Below are 18,208 nucleotides of genomic sequence, written 5' to 3'. Positions count from 1 at the left end.
AATCCTGCCAAACGGAGTCAACGCGTTTCAGATCTCCCCTGCCCGCTTCCCCGATTGTATACAAATCTAAGCTGCTTTCCCCCCCTCCCCTTTTTGCTGGGAGGTTACGACGGTTTCTATCCAATTCTTAAAATGGACAGTGACTTAAAACAATTAAGAATCACTGTAACAAATGCTCCACTTAACGCCCATTCAGAAGTTAATCATTTATAAGTCTGGCTATAAAGGAAGATAGTAAAGTCCCCTTAGGCACAAGCGGGGCTCAAACAAATGCTTTTATACTATTTTTTTTTCCTTGAAGACCAACGCTTTGAAAAATCCCGGCACGGGGGTTGAAGGGGGAAAAGAACGACTTTTCGCTGACCTACCCTGTGCTCCGCGGAACCATGTAGTTTTCATGAATGTCCTCATTTAATCTTTGCAGGAGGGTTCTGAGTTCGTGTTAACATCCTTAATATTATTCCCACAAATCCCTTAAGAATGACCGGCTTTTGCGGTCCGTGTGGATACCCACACGTTCCATTCCCCTTTCTTTTACAAACAAAACTTCCACGCAGTTTCTTTTTGTTTAACTGGACTTTCCTTTATATAAATAACTTTTCGTTTATTTATTTGGTATGTGTCTTTCAATCATGGGAGTCCCTCAAAATACAGAGGAAGGGGCAGAGACTCATAAGACTTTAGGTTGGATTTAGGACAGTGCTGGAACTTCTTTTTCCTTCTAGCTAGCTTAAAGGAGGACGGCGGCCCTGAACGGGTCCCCCGGGCCAAAACGGCTAGATGGGGGTGTTTGGGCCCACGTGGCCACTCACGTGGTCGCTTGAGCTCTTCCAGAAGGTGGCCGCGCAAACTGCAGAGCAGCAGGCGAGAGGCACCGAGCAGCAGGCAACCCCTCCCGGCCTGCCAGCTTGGCGTATATAGCTGGAGCCCACTGAGTCCACAACCCCCCGGCTACCGCCATTTCGTGTGTTCCTTCCGCGTTCAGAGTCGCGAAGCAGCTGTGAGGAGGATGGTTCCGGCTGCCAACCCTCTTCTGCCTGCCCCCAGGCTCCGGGAGCCCACCTCCTCCAACTGGGAGTTCAAGCCCCAAGGAGAGCGTCCACACCGGGCGAGAAGGAAGGCCTCTCCTTGCTTCCCCGAGATGGTTTCCCTCCAAACCCTGAGAAGCACCGTGCATTCACTCGGACCGGGAACCAACTCTCAGGTCTGGGCTTCCACCTCGCACCACAGGGTTTACTCCTTCACCTGTCTTTTATGGCGCTCGGGTACCCTTTCCAGCGGCGACAGTCCTTATGGGACAGAGCCTGGCTAACGCTTGGGCACCTCTACTTTGAAAGTTTGTTCTTAACTGAGTCACCTGCTTTTGTAGAAGAATATAAAAGCACCCCACAGCTGCTTGATTCAACCTCTGTGTGATCCAATGCCAGGATTAGAAAGGACTTTGTTTTGTAAGGGTCCTGCGAAACGTTGGAGAAAGAGACTACCAAGTGACCACTCATGCAATTGGCAAAAGGGGATTTATTGAACCAGCATGCTGGGGCTCTGTGCCCACTCAAGAAGGGAAAGCAGCCCAGAGCCCTGAGCAGGGGCTGAGCACTGCTTAAGTACACTTTTTGGGGAGGGCGGAGGGCTTTGTATACATCAGAACAAATCATCATTAGGTGCCGGAAAATTGAACAACAACTCCTAAACATGATTGGTTCATTCATTGGCAGGAACAGGTCAAGCTGGAGTGATAGGTCATTCCTAAGGAGGGGGTTACATTTAAACTGATTGGTCCAGGCCCTGCAATGCCTGCGTGCAACCACACAGACCCCTTCAGTTATTAAACAACCAGACAATCAGGGGAAATGTTTACTGGGCGGTTCTAAGCATTGTCTTAACAGCTACAGAAATTTAACTCAGACCTTGCAGCTTAGAAACTTTTACAACACCCAGTCTTTTACCCTTTAATTTTTACGCTTTAACTTCAATTTCTTTTACCCTTACAGTTTTACCGCCCTGGGAAACTGTGTCTCGGTGCCCCAAGACACAGAGTTTATTCACAGAGTGACCACTATCTGACAGCCTTGGGTGGTCACTCAAGTGGTCACTCCCCCATAAGGAACTTCTTTTGATATTCGTGTCAGCATTTTGTGAGTGAGGGAATTCAATGGGAAGACACCTGGGGAACCTGCTCAAGTCGGCCCAGTGTTGTGGAAGTCAGGCTGCTCTTGCGTCTCCAGTCTGGACCTCTTCTGAGATGAAGGTTTTCCTATTTTGATCAGTTATTTTATTTTTTTAAACACTTGAAGGTTTCTGAGGTCCTCAAGTCCGCAGAACGCAGTGGAAGTTGAATTAGTGGGTTTTATTATTGTGCGTTCCTGTCACTGGAGAAAGTGATACCTGGCTAGCCATTTCCGGTGGTCTGTGTGCCCCCAGATGACAGGTGCCAGAGTTCAGGTGTTGGCTCTCCTTCCTTGACACCTACGCAGATCCCGGGCTGCCCCCACCTCTGGACATCAGTAATTTAATTCATTGTGCTAACCACAGCAAATGAGAAGGTGACCTAATTGACTAGTTTCTGGCTTCTGGGCCTGGCCCTGATGTCCCACTGTGTTTTATCTCTCTCTCTCTCTCCCCCCCGCCCTCCATCCCTCTCTCTTTTTTTCATTTTATTGATTTTAATTTTTTAAATACAGGACGGCAGAATGCATTACAATTATTACACATACAGAGTACAATTTTCATATCTTTGTATATAGAGTATGTTCACGCCAATTCATGCCTTTATACATGTGCTTTTTTTGCATTACAATTCTTATTATACATATATACCACAATTTTCATATCTCTGTTTATATATAAAGTGTGTTGACATCCAATTCGAGTCTTCATACATGTACTTTGGATAATGATGTCCATCACATTCCACCGCCCTTGCTAATCCCCTGCCCCGTCCCTTTCCCTCCCACCCTTCTTCCCTATCTAGAATTCATCTAATTCTCCCATGCTCCCCTGTTGAGAGCCACAGCAGGGTCAGAATGACACCTGGCATATTGCCAGAGGGAATGGTTGAAAGGCAACACCAGCGAACCATTGAGATGATGATTTGAGTTAAGCTGTATATAATTGCTGTGATGCTGGATTGATTGAGTTGTATATGGACCCTGCTCCGGGAATAGGGCAGCTCTGGGAATCTGCCTTGGGCGCCGGGGGTTCTCACAGGGTTCGGGGAGATTGGGCACCTGGAGCCGGGTGGAGTGTGTGTGTTCCCGGGAAGCGCACGTGTAGTGCCTGTGTGAGTTGGAAAATAAAGTTGTTGCTGTTTGAACCTACAAGGCTTTGTGGCGGCTCGGTTATTTGTGCCCAGCCAGACTGCGGCACTTCCCCTCCCTACCCCACTATGAGTCAGCCTCCTTATATGAGAGAAAACATTCAGCATTTGTTTTTTTGGGGATTGACTAACTTCACTTAGCATTATCTTCTCCAAAGCCATCCATTTACCTACAAATGCCATGATTTTATTCTCTTTTATTACTGAGTAAAATTCCATTGTGTTTATATGCCACATTTTTGTTTTATCCATTCATCCACTGAAGGGCATCTAGGTTGGCTCCACAGTTTAGCTATTGTGAATTGTGCTGCTATAAATATTGATGTGGCTGTGTCCCTGTAGTCTACTGTTTTTAAGTCCTTTGGGTATAGTCTGAGGAGAGGGATAGCTGGGTCAAATGGTGGTTCCATTCCTAGATTTCCAAGGAATCTCCATACTGCTTTCCATAATGGCTGTACCAATTTGCAGTTCCACCAGCAATGTATGAGTGTACCTTTTCCCCCACATCCTTGCCAACACTTGTTGTTTGTCTTCATAATAGCTGTCATTCTGACTGGAGTGAGATGATATCTTAGAGTAGTTTTGATTTGCATTTCTCTAATTGCTAGAGATGATGAACATTTTTTTCATATATTTGTTGATTGACTGTATATCCTCTTCTGAGAAGAGTCTGTTCAGGTCCCTGGCTCATTTATCGATTAGGTTATTTACTTTTTTGGTGCTTAGCTTTTTGAGTTCTTTATATACCCTAGAGATTAGTACTCTATCTGATGTGTGAGGGGTAAAAATTTGCTCCCAGGATGTGGATTGATTCTTTTGCTGAGAAGAAATTTTTTTTGATTCTATCCCATTTATTGATTCTTGGTTTTTAATTCTTGCACTATAGGAGTCTTATTAAGGAAGTTGGGGCCTAATCCCACATGATGAAGATTAGGGCCTACTTTTTCTTCTATTAGACACAGAGTGTCTGGTTTAATTCCTAGGTCTTTGATCCATTTTGAGTTAAGTTTTGTGCATGGTGAGAGATAGGGGTTTAATTTCATTTTGTTGCATATGGGTTTCCAGTTTTCCCAGCACCATTTGTGTTTTCTAAGGTGCAGTGGGGCAGTGGACACCTTGAGGCTTGCCAAGTTGCCTTTGCCTAAGGGGTGTCCTAGAGGAGACGGAAATTCGCACCAGGCATAGTTTCAAATTCTATGAAATGTGGCTGCTGCATGCTTGTTTCACAGAGCTGGAGTCCACCTCTTGATATGAAGGCATAATATCTTTCACTTCCGCCAAATCTGATATCAGTCTGCAATTATATTATGATGTGAGGCTCTTGATAAGGTCTGTTTCATTTTTCTTTTGAATTTATCAAGAAGTTTTTATTCCATCGGTTAACCACTTTTTTTTTTTTGGACCCAGGACTAAAAAAACAAACAACGGAAGTATTGAGGATCTCAAAGAGGTTTTATTTATGTGGGTTAAAGGAGATATTAAACATAAGAATGTGGAAGTGCCCTATTCCATTAACCATCCAGCAGGGTGATGTCTTTACACTCATGCAGCATCTGGACAATTCTACCGTAAGCTTGTGAGAGAATGAGGGTCAAAGAGGAAGGTATTTTAATATTATGTAAAACTTTTGACTTTTCAGTCTCCTGGAACAGTTTTTGGGGACACTCACAGTTCCCTCAAATTCCCTTTGAGAATTCCTATTCTATTCTGTGAATGAACTCTCTTGTCTCTTAGAAGTTTAGAAGGCCAGTCAGTAAGCAGGGCTGTATGCTTGAGCCACATGCTGAAGAGGGCATTGAGGGTAGGTTCCTCAATTGTTAGGTTTTTGGAAACTCTGGAATCCAGCCTCCAATCTAACATAGCAGCTGGCCAGGATAGGATTCTGGAACACTGTTGGATTGGAGGACTGGTTTGGATTCTGTCACTGTTTAATTATTAGGTTGTCTGAGTACAAGTCCACCCACAGACTCTGAACACCAGGAAGGCTGTATCTCTTATCAATATTCAAACAGAATACTTGAGTGTTCTTTGCTGACTCTTCCTGATAATTTTGATGCTTGCTTTTTCTTCCCTATGGAAAGTTCTTCCCCCACTTATTCTTGTGCTTGCTCCCTTATGTCTACCTGATCATGGTTCAAATGTCTGTCAATGTAACCCTTCCTGATTACCCTATTAAAGGTGATGTCAGAACCCACTCCCTTTCTATCTTTCCTTGCTTTATTTTTCTCAGTAGTTCTTAAGCACCCTCTAATTAAAACATTTTATTTTTTTTGCTTTCCTCCCACCCACTTCCACTTCACTCCATGTAATCTTCATGTGGGTAGGGATTTTTGTCAGTTTTGTTTTCTTCTGCATCCTCAGTGCCAGAAGTGTGCCTGGCCATAATAGATGCACAATAAATATTTGTTGACAGAAAATGGTGAACTAAAGCTAGTTTACTTGAGCATCAACCTGAGTGGGCTCCTGAAAAGTAATCTTGGAAAAGTGTAGTTATCACAGGTCCCAGGATGCTAAAATGGGACGACACAAAGGGTGTATGTGTATGGTCTTAGGGAGTTGGCTGCACTACAAATGTCATTGTGCTCCTTTGTTCCTTTCATTGCATACAGCTGCCAGGTACTTGTTTAAAATTTGTGTTTCATCTTCCCTGGATTTGTCTTTCTCTTTTGAGGACTATTACAACAAGGTTTAGAAGGGACATGTTCATAGTGTTCAATTTTTCATAACATTAAAATATATGGCTTCTTCTGATAGTACATGGCAGTCATAATTACAAGGAAATGGGATGTAATTTTTTTCTCCCATGGAAACAAACAGTGATACTCCTGAGAATATGAGTCTGAGGAATTAAGAGACTGTAGTCTGTGCTCTGGGCTGGGGGCTTACCAGTGGGCAGAGACAAGGTAAGAGCTGCCAGATCAGAAGCCCTGAAGACTCTACTTCCAGCAGGAGCCCTTTCAACTAAGTGCCTGGGGAGGGGGACAGTGTCAATACACTGAAGGAATGGTTACTGGTATACAGAGTGGGAAGCAAGTGCCCTGTTTGTCAGAACAGAACTTATTGAAGATGCCCTACACAATAAGGTTCATTTCATTAAAAACACAATTTGAACTTTTGTGTACATGGCAACTATTTCACTATATGGGAATGTGAGAGTAAGATACAGTTCTTGGCATTATAAAATTAATGGAAAAACCCCTGAATTGGGTTAACCTAAAAAGAGAGAATGGGGAAAAGTGCACCTGAAGAATTTTATGATGTCAGTATGGTATTTATCTTGGCAGATCATCTGGGATAGGGAAGGGGACTGGGCAGAGCCTTTCTAGACTTGGAGTCAGGTGGCACTCCTGAGCAATAATCAGTAGGCTATTAATTGAAAAAATATTTGACTGAATTGCAAGCAAAGTCTGTTGTATGGCAAGGCCTTGTGCTATGCTGTTTGAAACCTGGGACTCTGGAATGGCTTCAGATCATGGGTCCACCACCTGAGAGCTATGAGGTCTTGGGGAGGATAATAAACTTTGCAAGTCTCAGTTTCTCTATGTGGAAAGGAGTTGTGTCTTTTTTAGTTTTCTATTCCCTGCTCTTTCTCCCTACAATTTCTCCATTCCTATTCTCTCCCGAATAGAACAGGGGAGGTCTTTGTCCCACCATGCCACCCAAACTGTTCTTGTCTAGGTCCCCAGTGACCTCATTGTTACCCAATGCTAAGATCTATTCTCAGGCTGTCACTCATCTCTGGCCCATCACTTAACCCACTTGCTTTTTTTTTTTTTTTTTTCCTTCTCAGTTCTCTAGCAGCCTCAAACTGGTCACTTATTGTCTTGCCTGACTGCATTTTTTCCCCCTGACTTCTCAAGGTTAGAGGGCCTCAGGGGCCAAACCCAGACTTTTTTTCCTTCTATTGACAGTTGGACCTTTGGCGATATCATCCAGTCTCATGACTTTAAATAATACCTAAATAGAGATGATGCCCTTATTTTTATCTCTGGTTTCAGCCTGTCCCAAACTCCAGACTCATGTATCGGCCTACCAACCTGACCTCACCTATAGGTTGTCCGTCATCTCAACTGATCAGCTCCAACACTAAACTTGGGACCATCTCCTTTCATTCTATTTCATCCTGTGGATGGCAGTTTCATTCTTGTATCAGCAAATCCTCTTTTCTAATTTCTAGAATAAATCCAGTATTTGAATCACCTCATAAGACTTATCATTTCCACTCTGTTCTCTCACTTGGGTTATTTTGGTAATGTCCTAAGTGATCTTCTTGTGTCTGCCATCATCCCTCAGAAGTCTATTCATCACAGTTTCCAGAGTGTACTTTTAACACATGAAGGCAGCTCATGTCACTACTCTCTCAAAAACCTGGGCTAGTTCCCATTCTGCTCAACTTAAAAGCCTGAGCCCTTCCAGGAGCCCAGAGCCCCTACATGGCCCAGTTTTGCATCCCACTTTTTCATCAGTTATCCCTCTGGAATCATGTGGCATCCTTGCCTCTCCAATGCATCAAAGACCTCCCTGCCTCGGGCCTTTGCACTGCTACTCTCTCCTTCTGGAGGGACTGCTCTTTTTTCAGATATCCCCATTGTTGGCTCTTCAATCTCCTTCATAATAAGGCTTAGATGTTCTTCTAGACATTCAATGATTTTCTTGATTCCCTTGTCGAAAAATTGTACCCCACCCTCACACCAGATCTGCTTACATGTTGTTATAATTTGGAGATGAGGTGTTCCCTGAAAAGCTCATGATAGGCATGTTCAGAGGTGAAATGAGATTATGAGAGCTGTAACCTAATCATCAGTGAATTAGTTCATTTTATAGATTAATAATTTGAATGGATTACTGGGTGGTAACTGTAGGTGGATGGGATGTGGCTGAAGGAAGCAGGTCACAAGATATGCCTTTGGGGATTATGTCTTGATCCTGGCTCCTAGTGCTCTCACTCTGCTTCCTGGCTGCTTTGAGGTAAGCAGCTTTCCTCTACTCTGCCCTTCCACAACAATGTTCTGCCTCACATAATGGAGTCGGCCAACTACAAACTTAACCTCAGAAACCATGAGCCCAAAATGAACTTTTTCCTCCTCTAAGTTGTTCTTGTTGCGTATTTTGGTCACAACAATGAAAAGTTGACTAACACACATATTCTCCACAGCAGTTATCACTAACATTTCCCAAGTCAGGCCCTATGTTTCATTCCTAGCGTCTAGAATAGCACTTGGCACATGGTAGGCACAGCAGAAATAATTGAGGAACAAATGAGTGTTGAATGAAGTTGGTAGGACAATCCATGTAATTCTTGGACAGTGCCTGGTACACAGTGAACAGGATGCCTTTAGCCTCCCTACTGTTATTACATGGCAGATGCCAGAATACAAGCCTTTGTTTTTTTAAAATCTGAGCAGTTTTCAGTGAAAACATCATACAATGGCCTTAAATGTAGATTAATAATAGTTGTAACAGTGACAATAAAATAAGTAATAAAATAAAAATGGATGCATATTGAATAAACTGAATAGGAGTGCAGGTATTCTAAAGTAGGATGGAGTATTAGGCAGATTATATTGGATAGAAGCAGACCAAAGTCTATTTGCTTAACACCATGGTCCTGATAATGACAGAACAAAAATAGTGACAATGAATTGGGTATTCCTGGGTTTTTATTAACATTTTAGCTTTTTTGCCATATCTCCCTGTTTAAAACTGTGTACAAAGTCCTTTGATAGATTGTGTGGAAGTTGTATAATTAGATGTCGTCTGTAGGTAACTAGTCCCCAGTCAACTCAGCAAATGGACCTCTTTGATGATCAAATCTTACCCTAAAATTAAAAAAAAAAAAACTAACTAAAATTGTGCTTTGAAGGATACCTCTAGCAAACCAGTTGCCTTTGAAGCTAATAATTATTTTGTTATTCATTTTAAATGAACCAAAGCTACAATTGTCAATCTCAGCTTTTTATTAGCATTTACTTAAACAGTGTTTGTATCAGTTGGGTGTAGTGATGCATGTCTGTAATCCCATACACTTGGAAGGCAGGAGGATGGCAAGTTCAAGGCCAACCTGAGTAACTTAGGGAGGCTATAAGCAATTTAGTGAAATCCTGTTTCAAAATAAAAAACAAAAGGGCTGAGGATATGACTCAGTGGCCAAACACTCCTGGGTTCAATCCCTGATACCAAACAAACAAACAACAACAAAAAAAAAAAAAAAAAAAAAAACAAAAAAAAAAACAGTGTTTTCTACCAGATTGCTGGAATTCTAACCAACAGTGAGGCATTTGCTCAATTAATTAGCCTTAGCAGCCATATCTTGGTAAACATGCAGTTTCTTTTTTCTTTTCTTTTCTTTTTTTTTTGAGCACCTTGGCACCACTGGAGATGTAGCTCAGTGGTACAGCATTTGTTTAGTACACAAAGGCTCTGGTGGTGCTCTTGATCCCAGCACCACAAAACAAAAACAAAACCCCACAGAGGGAGACCCTCATCACTCCATAAGAGGATGCCTAGGGGCTGGAGACTCTGTATGTTGTTTATCTCTTAATATTACTTCAACAATCAATCGTTTTTTGTTTTCTTTTTGCAGTGCTAGGTATTAAACTCAGGGGAGCTCTAACCACTGAATCATATATCCCCAGCCCCATCAAGTAGCTTTTTAAAATCTCAAGGGTGTAGCTGAAGCAGAAGCAGGATTTAGACTCATTTTACCCAGTTAGTGCATTCTTAAAATGTTAGTGAGTAGACAGAACTGCAATTTGAATGCTTTAAATAACAAAGTCGCAGGCTGAGGGCTGAGATGGATTCTCTTTGTCATGCATGAGGTTTAAGATATTGAGGCAACAGTTATAAATTGGAAAATTTTATTTAAATGTCACGATTTTTAGTAAAAGTATTACTGGCAGCTAAGCCAGGGAGGCTAACGGGATCCTTGCTGTCCATATTCAGTTGCCTGCTGGCTGAAGAAACAGGCAAATAGGTTGGGCAACTTTGCATATCCCCATAATCTCAGCTACTTAGGAGGCTGAAGCAGGAGGATCACAAATTCAAGGCCAGCCTCAGTAACTTAGTGAGACCCTGTCTCAAAATAAAAATAAAAAAGGCTGGGGATGTAGTTCAGGTGCAGAACATCCGTGGGTTTAGTCCCCAGTCCAGAGAGAGAGGGAGAAATGATGGAAAAGGGAAAATGGAATTTTAGGCAGTTTAATTGAGCTGGGGAGAAATAGCTAGATTGCTTCTTCACTGGTACAACAGCAGTTGCATAAACAAAAGCCAGGTGATTGATATATATTTAGATAGGCTATACTACACAGAGAACATATCAGTTTTAATTTCCTTGGCATCTGTCCTCACAAGGAAGTTTTTGTTCTCAGTAGAAGGAAATCAGAAACTCTCTGTTTCAAAAAGTCTGTTCTGGAGCCACAGGGCTCTGTTCCCTGTGGCTAGTCCTAGGGCTGCTTAGTCAGTCAAGTTTATGGAGAGTTGTGGGCTTCTTTGCTGCTGCTCCCCTGGCCTCATCTCACCCCCAGCCCAGTGTTTACTTGCCTGCCTCTGCTCTCACCTGCCGAGTGCAGTCCTGTTCAAACGGTATTTCTGTGAAAGATGGCATGGGGTGGGAGAAAACTTTAGCCAGCTCCACTCTTGCTTATCTTATATTTAGAGATTCTTTGTGATGCAAACTTCCTTTGAAAGGGGTTGTTGCTGCTGAACAATAACACAAATGCAAACGCAATTGATCCTGTTGTTTGCCAATTCCATATTTGCGAATTTGCCTGTTTGCTAAAATTTATTTGTAACCCCAAGCTAATACTCCTGATACTTTTGTGGTCAACTGCTGTTGCATGCAAAATGGAAAATTTTGAGTTGCCAATGTGCACATCCAAGCTGACACTGAACAAGGTTGTTCTGTGCCTTCTTGTTTCTGCTCCCACACTGTTAACAAGTATCCTTTTTGTGGCTTACTTAATGCCATGGTTTTGCATTTTTGTAGGTAATTTTACTGTTTAAAATGGCCCCAAGTATGGTATTGAAGTGCTCGCTAGTGTTCTAACCGTAAGAATGGTGTAATGTGCCTTATGGAGAAAATATGTGTTAAGTTTTTCAGTGTTACATACTAAGTAAAGTGCCTCTCAACAGAAGCACACATGGAACAAAGTTGTGTATTGACCAGTTGACACAAATGTTATGACCAGAGGCTCTGAGGAATTGAACCATGTATATCCTCTAGGAGCAATGGTTTGGTATTCATGAATCCAGTGTTTATGGGGACTTTATATAATCCATGAATAATGAGAACTGGTTATAGACTGAAACTCCACAATCCAAGGAAGTATGTTACATAAAAGGAAGTTAAGCCTTTTGGATGTGTTCCAAATCTTCTTTCATATAAATCCAAATTTTTCACATTCTGCATTGTGTGATGTATGGTTCACCCCACATGTATGTCTGGCCTTCAAGTTACTCTTGAACTCCTTGAGGGCTGTCCTGTGTACTTCTTTGAACAATACTTATTGATAAACAGATACTTCATAAATTACTAAGAGACACTCAGGAGCAAAGGACATAATGACCTGGCCTTAGATGGACACTCACCAACATTAAGTCTTTGAGAATGCTGGAAGGGATACATAGAACTCTGTCCAGTTTTCTTCTGTTGAACCAGGACAAAGAAATGCAATAAAACAGTACAGGGACAAGAGCAAATTAGGAAGCCAAGGCTCATTAAGACCACATTTTCAACCTTAGCTGTAGTTTGGAATGACCAGGGAAGCTTTAAAACTACCACCTTTGGGGCTAGGGATGTAGCTCAGTGATAGCAAAGTCTAGTGATAATAAGCCTAGCAAAAGTTTGGGTTTAATCCCTAGCACTGCCAAACAAAAAATCCTATCTCTGAGACCCAACATCCAGAGATTCTGATGTGATTGGTTTGGGGCAGGACCAAGCTTTACAAGTGATTCTAATGTACAGCTAGACTTGAGAGCCTCTGCCCTTGGGAATGTTGAATTTGAGATCTGAAGAAAGAAGGTCAACAAACTGGAGACTATCATGCTAAGTAAAATAAGCCAATCACCCCAGACAAAAGGCCAAGTCTTCTTTCTCTTTGATATTCAAGAACACACAATAAGGGTAGGGGAGAGAAGAAGAAAGTTCACGGAATTAGACAAAGAGAAATAAAGGGAAGGGAGGGCAGATAGGAATAGGAAAGACAGTAGAACAAATCAGACATAACTTTCCTATATTCACAGGACCAATGAAACTCCAAATTATGTACAACATGTAGAATGGGAGCCTAATTAGAATAAGTTATACCCTGTGTATGTATGATATGTCAAAATACACTCTACTGTCATATATATCTAAAAAGAACAAATTAAAAAAATAAACAGGGTCATCAGGTCTACCCTGTACCTTTGTGAGTTACCTTCTCAAATGTCTCTTATGTGGTTTCAGGTGTATCTTTAGATTCCTCTCCAATCCCTGTGCAGTTCATTGTAGGGCAGATAAGGGTAAACCTCTGAACTGGTTATTTCTGCTGCTTTTCTTTCCTGAATCAACATTTTGATGGAAAAATGAGAAAAGATGTTGAAATATTGTTGGCAAATGCGTACTCTTGCTCCTCACAGATTAATCTACCTAGAATCAAAAGTCTAAATCCTACTTTGATCATTTATATCCTGAAGTGTAGTTTATCTCTCTAATTCCTTTTCTCCTCTTAGATTCCTGACTCATTCTTCCCTCCTGTATCATACTTTGATGTTGTCTCTCTTCTTTTTATCAAATTGAGTTGAATTACTTCTTGTGGATCCATAAAGTGAGACCCACATCTTACTCCTTTGGCAGTATCCATGTCCCATAAACCCTAGTCTGGGACTTCATCACTAATGATTCCAAGAAGGCAGAGCAACATTATGTACTTTGAGTTGGACCTCATGGACTCCTACACAATCTCTGTCCTCAGCAGCTGTCAGATGATGCCAAAAGCAAGAACCTCTAAGATGTACTCGCCAGGGACATCTAGTACTGCCTCAAGTGCCACTTGGAGTATGTCAGGCTCAGGATGCCCTCATGGATGATCAGACCAATGAGGCAAGGGGCTGTATGTAGAGTACCTCTTCACTGCCATTGTGGGGAACTAGGAACACAAGAGGCTCATGATCTGAAATGGACATTAAGTCCTGGAGGTTACTGTCCTAGACCTGTACCTTGCCAAGGAGGCAGAGTGGCTGAGGAAACAGATTGGGGCAGTGGAAGAGGTGGAAGAGCAGTGCCATCCATTGTATGGGCTGAACCTTTCCCAGGTAAGACTACATGAAAGACTTGGTGGTATTTAAAAGTTATCTTTGCGCAAGAATGCTATTCTGAGGATTAAAAAAATAAACCTATTTGTTATCACTTATTTGAGTATTGCCAAAAAAAAAAAACATTTTTTCTTGTCATGTCAACAAATATTGTGTGCTAATGTTATGCATTTTTTTTAAAGAATTTTTTTTAAGAGAGAGAGAGAGAGAGGATTTTAATATTTATTTTTTAGTTTTCGGCGGACACAACATCTTTGTTTGTATGTGGTGCTGAGGATCGAACCCGGGCCGCACGCATGCCAGGCGAGCACGTCACCGCTTGAGCCACATCCCCAGCCCCCCAATGTTATGCATTTTTAATTCAGATAATTCATTAAGAAGCTGCTTTGAGAGACTGTGGACAGATGAATGCCACACTGGTTGTCACAGGGTATGGCCTAGTTTGGAGATGATGCTGGCTGTGGCTGTTTTGGGTAACAGCAGTCCCTTGGAGATCATTGTTGTGCCTTTTCAGGACACTGCCCCCTGGACAGTGCCTTTTCTAGGTATAGTTATGTTCCACTTACTCATGGTTTATACCTCAGAGCACTGGAATTTAGGTTGAATGGTAGGAAGTTCTTCACTTCTTATAAAACAAGCAATACTTGATTAAAGAGCTTATTTACTTTGGTGAAAATTGTCTTAAAGTGAATTAGATGAGTTTGATCCCCAGCACTGCATTAAAAAAAAAAAAAAGGGATTAGATGCTTCTGGGAGCCAGTGGGATGTTGCATTATGAAATACATCTTGTTTTGTGAATATTCTCAGTGAGTGGCCTTGAGATGTTGGTCCTCAGGATTTTGGATGGCCATTAACCCAAATATTTGCTTTAGCAAACCTTGAAATGCTGAACTAGGATTGTTATTTAAAGGATGTAAGGACATGCGACTAAATCAGTCAGGGTTGCTCCAGGTGAACTGGGCTGGCACTAAATAATCACACAGACACAGAAAGTATCTTTTTCTTGAGGTTCAGTGATGGCTTCTCTGCCCCAGCTCCCACAAGGGAGGCAAGAGAGGCAGGCAAAAAAGAGAGAGCACGCCTGAGACCATTCTATTTATTGAGGGGAAGACATTCGTGAAAGTTCAACTCAAAGGAGACAAAGGATGGGTTTCAGGGGATGTAGTTCAATCCCATTGCTGAAATTCCTTGCCGAAGGAAGTTGAGGTCCACCTGCTTTAGCAAGCAGAAGCCAGTTCCACACCTCCATTGCTCAAGGCTAAGGGTATGTGCTCACCTCCTACATGCTCAGATCCTGTTCATGGCGCCTGGACAAATTAGAGTATCATGTCAATTTTATAACAAATTTTTCAGGGTTATAAAGGAATTTAAGATGTATAAACTAATTTTTTTGTAAGACATTGAGGTTAAGCTAGTAAAGTTAGAGTTTAAATATAGAAGGAAAACACTATACAACTTATTCCTGAGACTTCTTGTTTAAAGGTAAAGTCCCCACATTTCATTTATAAACAGTGAAATATTCATAACCTAAGGACTTTTTGTATCCATGCAGATTCAACCAACAGCAGAACAAAAATATCAGAAAAAAGAACTGAACTGGATTGAACGTGCACACACTTTTTTTAACCTGTTGTTATTTCCTAAACAATATAAGTTAACAACTATTTTCGTAGCATCTACACTGTATTAGGTATTACAAATAATCTCGAGACAATCTAAAGTATATGGGAGGATGTATGCAGATTATATGCAAATACTACACCATTTTATACAAGGGACTTGAATACCCATGGATTTGGGGGATTCTGAAACTAAAATGACTATACAGCTCAGGGACCTTTTTTTTTTTTTTAAGTTCTGGGGATTCAACCCAGGGCTTTTGTTTTTGTTTTTGCCTTGTCGTGCTGGGGTTTGAACCCAGGGTCTTATGAATGTGAGATAAGCACTCTATCAACTGAGTTATATCCCCAGCCCTCAACTCAGGACTTTGAGCATATCAGGCAAGTGCTCTATTACTGATCTACAATCCCAGCCAATTCATTAACTTTTAACATATGTATATATACAAATAACTATCATGCACAGTAGGATTTCCATCATTGCATAAAATTATTTTAAAGTGTTTCCTTCCTTCCTTCCTTCCTTCCTTTCGTGCTGGGGATTGAACCCAGGGCCTTGTTCATGATAGGCAAGCACTCTACCACTGGGCCACACCCCCAACCTTTACTGCCAAGTTTTTATTGCAGCATTTCTATACAGAAAAGTTCACTTGATGAATTTTTAAATGTAGCCATGCTCTCAGCACCCAGGGCGAAAAACAATAGCACCAGCTCCCTGTCTTTTAAGGACAACTGTTATCCTGATATCTTGTGTGTGTGAGGCCAGAGTGGTAACCATTGCACTATGAATCTAGGCTGTTTATCCTGACATCTTGGAGCATGAATTAGTTTCACAGTTTTAAGTATCCTACTGCTGAGTTACATTCCAGCTCCTGACTGCCCCCCCTCCCGCAAATGGGGCCAGTACTGTTACTTCATTAGTTTCAGTCCCCACTCTTCTCTGTTGCCTTTCATCTAGCCCTCTTGACTCCTATACACCCTGTCTTCCAAGGCTCCAGTCAGGTTCATGGCTCCTGGTTTGTGTGGTACAGGTCCCTAAGATTAACTAACTGAAATTTGTGAATAGAATAGATGCCTGACATGGATACCTGGATTTATCTTGCCAGTTCATGGCAGAGACCATCCTTGCCCCTCAGGATGGAGTTGGGTTGTGACTTCTACTTTCTGTTACCCAGAGTTTTCATATTGCTGGCTGTGTTGTTGTTTCCTCTGTAAAAGAAGTTTGTGAGATGGGAGCTGGAGGTTTCCTCACTTCCACCAAGTCAGCACAAGTGGGTTTCCTTTAAAGATACAGGTTCCCCTAGAGAAACAATCTTCCTAAATCCAATGTCCGTGATTACACACCACTAGGCATCTATGAACAGGCTCTGGGCATGGGGCATTTCTATGTCAGCTTCCTCTGAGGCTGAAGAAATGAACTTGTCTAACCAGAAGACTCTCCTGCCCACTTCTGCACAATGGACTGGATGTCACAGTGAGATACGGTGGGCATCTTGGACAGCCCAGTCTCTTCAGCATTGGACTCTGTCCTTTGGGACCCAGCCACCTCTAGGTTTGGAGTCTGAATCATGAATCCCTAAACTAATATGAATGCAGCCACCAGTTCTGGGTTGTCCTCTGCTTTTCACAAGAAGGGCCTGCAGTGTGGGCATTCTATATTCTAAGAATCAGCTAGTTGGATGTAGAGGTCTTTTGCAAACCCTAAAGTGCTCTTTTGTGAATGCTTAAGTGTGATTTGAATTGTTGTACAAAGATGGGTTTGTTATTTTCTCTTGCCAATAGATGGCACTAACATATTTTGTATTTGCCTTCTCAGCTATCCCTTTTCTAATTGTATCTTCAGTAATATGGAATGTATTAACCCTCTTTACCTCTAGGACTAGTAACTCCCTCTCTTGTCTGAAAAGCTGTCCCCCTCCTCACCTTATTTATTTATTTTTGCTTCTGACAAAATGAAACCTTAAGCAATGATTTAGGCCTGGTAGATATGCTTCTGGATCTTATGAAGTAGTGAGTTTCTTAAACCATAGTTTGGGGTGTTGGGAAGTTAGGAATCAGTCTTTGGAGCAAGTTGTCTTTACTTTAGTCAGTCACCTTACAGAAGAAACAACTGGCTTTAGGATGACTTACTGGAAATATGCAGGGCATGGTGGTGTGGGAGGCAGCCACTGCTTTAGGAGCTTGTGGTCTGGCTTGGAGAGGTTGGGGAAATTCCTACAGAGATCCCATGTCTCCAACTCTCTGGTTAGTAAGGGCCAGGTGAATGCTGGAGGAGTGGGAGATAAGGAGGGGCTGGCAGCCTGAGGGGCCTCATGAGGAGGAGGGGGTCAAACTCCTTGAAGAGGAGGTAGTCTGGCTGGTCTGAGGAGAGGTTCTAGGGATTCCTTTTGTTGTACTCCCCATGTATTCTTGCATTGATGCATAGGGAGGCAAATAGGCTGAGGCCAGCCAGCACTAGGAACAGTTTCCTGGACTAACCATGAACAGGTCCAGCTAGAGGCAGAGGGTGAGACATAATGAGAATTGGTGCAGAGCAGGTCTGGGCTATGAGGTCTCCTGTTTCTAATCTAGTTCTGCTTCTTAGAGCTATCACCTACCATTTTTATAAGTTTGATTTACTGAGGGGTTCTTTCAGCATATATTCTAGTAAAAGCTAGAGAGGTCTCATTTTTCAAATTGACTGGGGGCTGATGGAGGGACTTTCCCACATTTTCCACAATTTATTTGGAACATGGACATCTGATATTCTCTTTTTCCTGGGTAGGTTTAGTTTAAAATAAATGTCTAGGAAAATTATGTGAACTGTTTGAAAGGAAACTGATCCCTAAAATATGTGCAGATCTTTTCATGTACATGTGATGCAACATCCTCAGTAGAAACTTCTGAGAGATAGGTGAGCTGTGTTATAGGCATATGCTGTGCCCTCTGCCTAGAGCCCTGCCTCATGCTTTTGCTCTGGCTAGTGGCTCATTCATCTTAT

General features: G+C 42.0%; 1 protein-coding gene across 1 annotated transcript in view; it reads left to right on the top strand.

Annotated features, from left to right (window-relative positions):
• Nucleotides 1-4,806: 4,806 nt before the first annotated feature.
• Trabd2a (TraB domain containing 2A) overlaps nt 4,807-18,208 on the top strand; it is a 46,174-nt gene continuing 32,772 nt past the window's right edge. Inside the window, 6 exon segments of the mRNA XM_071601257.1 lie at nt 4,807-4,884; nt 5,051-5,117; nt 13,124-13,205; nt 13,207-13,289; nt 13,292-13,382; nt 13,384-13,609. Coding sequence (XP_071457358.1) covers nt 4,807-4,884; nt 5,051-5,117; nt 13,124-13,205; nt 13,207-13,289; nt 13,292-13,382; nt 13,384-13,609 — 627 coding nt within the window.

Source organism: Marmota flaviventris, chromosome 14, assembly GCF_047511675.1.
Source record: "Marmota flaviventris isolate mMarFla1 chromosome 14, mMarFla1.hap1, whole genome shotgun sequence".
Classification (NCBI taxonomy): domain Eukaryota; kingdom Metazoa; phylum Chordata; class Mammalia; order Rodentia; family Sciuridae; genus Marmota; species Marmota flaviventris.
This window is presented reverse-complemented; position numbering and strand designations above follow the sequence as displayed.